This window comes from Limulus polyphemus, unplaced genomic scaffold, assembly GCF_000517525.1.
Source record: "Limulus polyphemus unplaced genomic scaffold, Limulus_polyphemus-2.1.2 Scaffold5390, whole genome shotgun sequence".
Taxonomy (NCBI): domain Eukaryota; kingdom Metazoa; phylum Arthropoda; class Merostomata; order Xiphosura; family Limulidae; genus Limulus; species Limulus polyphemus.
The window spans coordinates 5,333-7,868 of record NW_013671000.1 but is presented as its reverse complement, the minus strand read 5'-3'; the positions used below and the strand labels follow the sequence as shown (position 1 = coordinate 7,868).

The 2,536-nt window shown below is 29.4% G+C and overlaps 1 protein-coding gene across 1 annotated transcript in view; it reads left to right on the top strand.

Moving 5' to 3' along the window:
- LOC106472508 (dedicator of cytokinesis protein 3-like) overlaps window positions 1–2,536 on the top strand; it is a 58,729-nt gene that overhangs the window by 51,591 nt on the left and 4,602 nt on the right. The window contains 1 exon segment of the mRNA XM_013933164.2: window positions 800–858. Coding sequence (XP_013788618.2) covers window positions 800–858 — 59 coding nt within the window.

The following is a 2,536-nucleotide window of genomic DNA, read 5'->3' as shown; positions in this document are numbered from 1 at the left end:
GTCATATACAGAAGTAAGTGTATGTAAGGGACAGTTTCCCAAAATGGAAAGAGGTGAGCAGGGCCACTGTGTTTGATTCAGTACATGAGCAATATCTCAGCAAATAGAAAAGATAGGAGGTTCTTATTTAATATTCTAGCTTGTTAATATTGGTAATATGAGTTCCTAATTCATACAAAACTATAAACTTTGTATTTTGACATCACAAACATCTAATTTGAACTAGTGCTGCATTCAACTTACCACATGACACACAAAGGTCGATGTTTAGGTGTGTTTTTTAATATTTACTTTTAAGTTAAGAAATCCAATAATATAAAATACTAAAATTTGAATTATAATATACAGTTTGATACCAAACTTAATGAAAGTTTGAATGCAACAGACACAATGACATGACCTTTGACCCATGGCGATAGGGTTAAAGTCATATTTGGAATAAGTTCAAAGTATCACTTAGCAACAACAGTGACATCTACCTTAATGGTTAGAAAATAGATAATTATTGAAAAAAACAAAACATAAACACTTTCAACATTTAATTTATTAATAAATCTTATGTCAATTAGAATAAAGGAATTAAGAAAAAAGGTGTATTTTGTTATTTCTTTAACTAGTAAAAAACTTATTTTAGAAAGCTTTATGTAAATAATCAGACCTTACCAACTTTATAGGATTGATTTATTGTCACACCAAACTTTGTGCAATATTTTTTTTGTTGTTGAACACAAAGCATACAAACAACAGTTTGTTTTAGGTAAATAAAGATTGTATTTTTAAAAAACATGATCTTTTCCAGATATGGAGACATGCGGGTATTAATGGGTTTTCAAATACTTTCCATGTGGGATAAATTAGGTAATGTATAAATGTTCATATCTTAGCTATAGATTCAGTTAAATAAGAAGATAATCTGAATTATTATTTTTGTGAGATAAGCATCATACAATTTTTGTTTTAAATTGCATCAACTAGTACATTGTGTAATCTCATTGGAAAGCTAATTCTAATACAGTAGCTATCAAAATCTTGTGGTTATTGCAGTATTTTGTGTTTCTAATATCTACGACAGCTACAAATCACTCTTGTTTGTGAAGGTGATAGATCTCATCAATATTTCCATGAAAATATGGATATTTTATCAGTGCTGTTGGATAAACCTAATGTATTTTTAACAGTTGGGAATAAATGATGGGTGAAGTGTGTTTCAGTTTGATAAATGTATTATTGAAGACAAAATATATATTATCTTCAATTAACTCTCTCATTACGAAATTGGTACTTACCTGGATCTTCTTTTTGTTGCTGTCGATGACACTTAATCCTACTTTTTTTTTACTAATGGTAGTACTACACTAAATAATTTTTTATTTAATTAAATAATGCACCAAAGAACACCAAAAAATATAGTGCAAAAAACAAACAATGTCCTATAACTATCACAATTTTTCTGGCTTTCTAACTATGCGACAAGAGCCGTTAAAACTTCGTTTAAGCTCATCGGTGTGTTTCCCATTGGAATCATGCTTGAATTGAAAATGCAATTGTCAATTATCATTACAGAAAACAACATTATATAATATGTCACATGATAGATGAAAACCTTGGCTTTCTATTGGTTATAAATAATATAGTATTGAATGGCAGAGAGAATTATTGGCAATTTCTGAAAGAGATAATGTGACAGGTGGGCATGGCAAGAGGGATCTGGTTGTCTATTTCATATCTCTGTAACCAAATAAGATTGAAGGCTATAAAAATTATGCATTGCCTGAGTGATGATGATATTATAATGAGTAACTTATGTTAAGATTCATACCTCGTGGAGGGGTGGTAAATAAATTAGAGAAGAGGGGATGCCTAGAGAGCAAATGTCAAAATTCTCACACTAGGGAAAATTCTAGATTTTTTTTTATATCGCCTTCTGAAAGTAAGAAATTAAAACATATTTACTATTAAAATATGGATTGGTAGCTATGTTTTTATGTTATAATTATTGGTATAGCATGAAAAGAAAGTAGTTTAATTAAAGACCTCGTGACATAATATGCAAACTAGCTTTAAGTAATATGGAATTTTCTCATAGTTTGCTGTTTAACTGCTAGTAGTATACATGTGATTACATTTATTTAATAGTAATAAGTATATGTTGTACAATGTCCTATTTTGTCAATTTTGCTAATATTCTTTACAAAAATGCTCACATCATAAAATTAATTTCACCAAGTGACATCTGATAGTAACTTAATGTAATAGGGTGTTTGTGTTGAGACTGATAGTAACTTAATGTAATAGGGTGTTTGTGTTGAGACTGATAGTAACTTTATGTAATAGGGTGTTTGTGTTGAGACTGATAGTAATTTAATGTAATAGGGTGTTTGTGTTGAGACTGATTGTAACTTAATGTAATAGGGTGTTTGTGTTGAGACTGATAGTAACTTAATGTAATAGGGTGTTTGTGTTGAGACTGATTGTAACTTAATGTAATAGGGTGTTTGTGTTGAGACTGATTGTAACTTTATGTAATAGGGTGTTT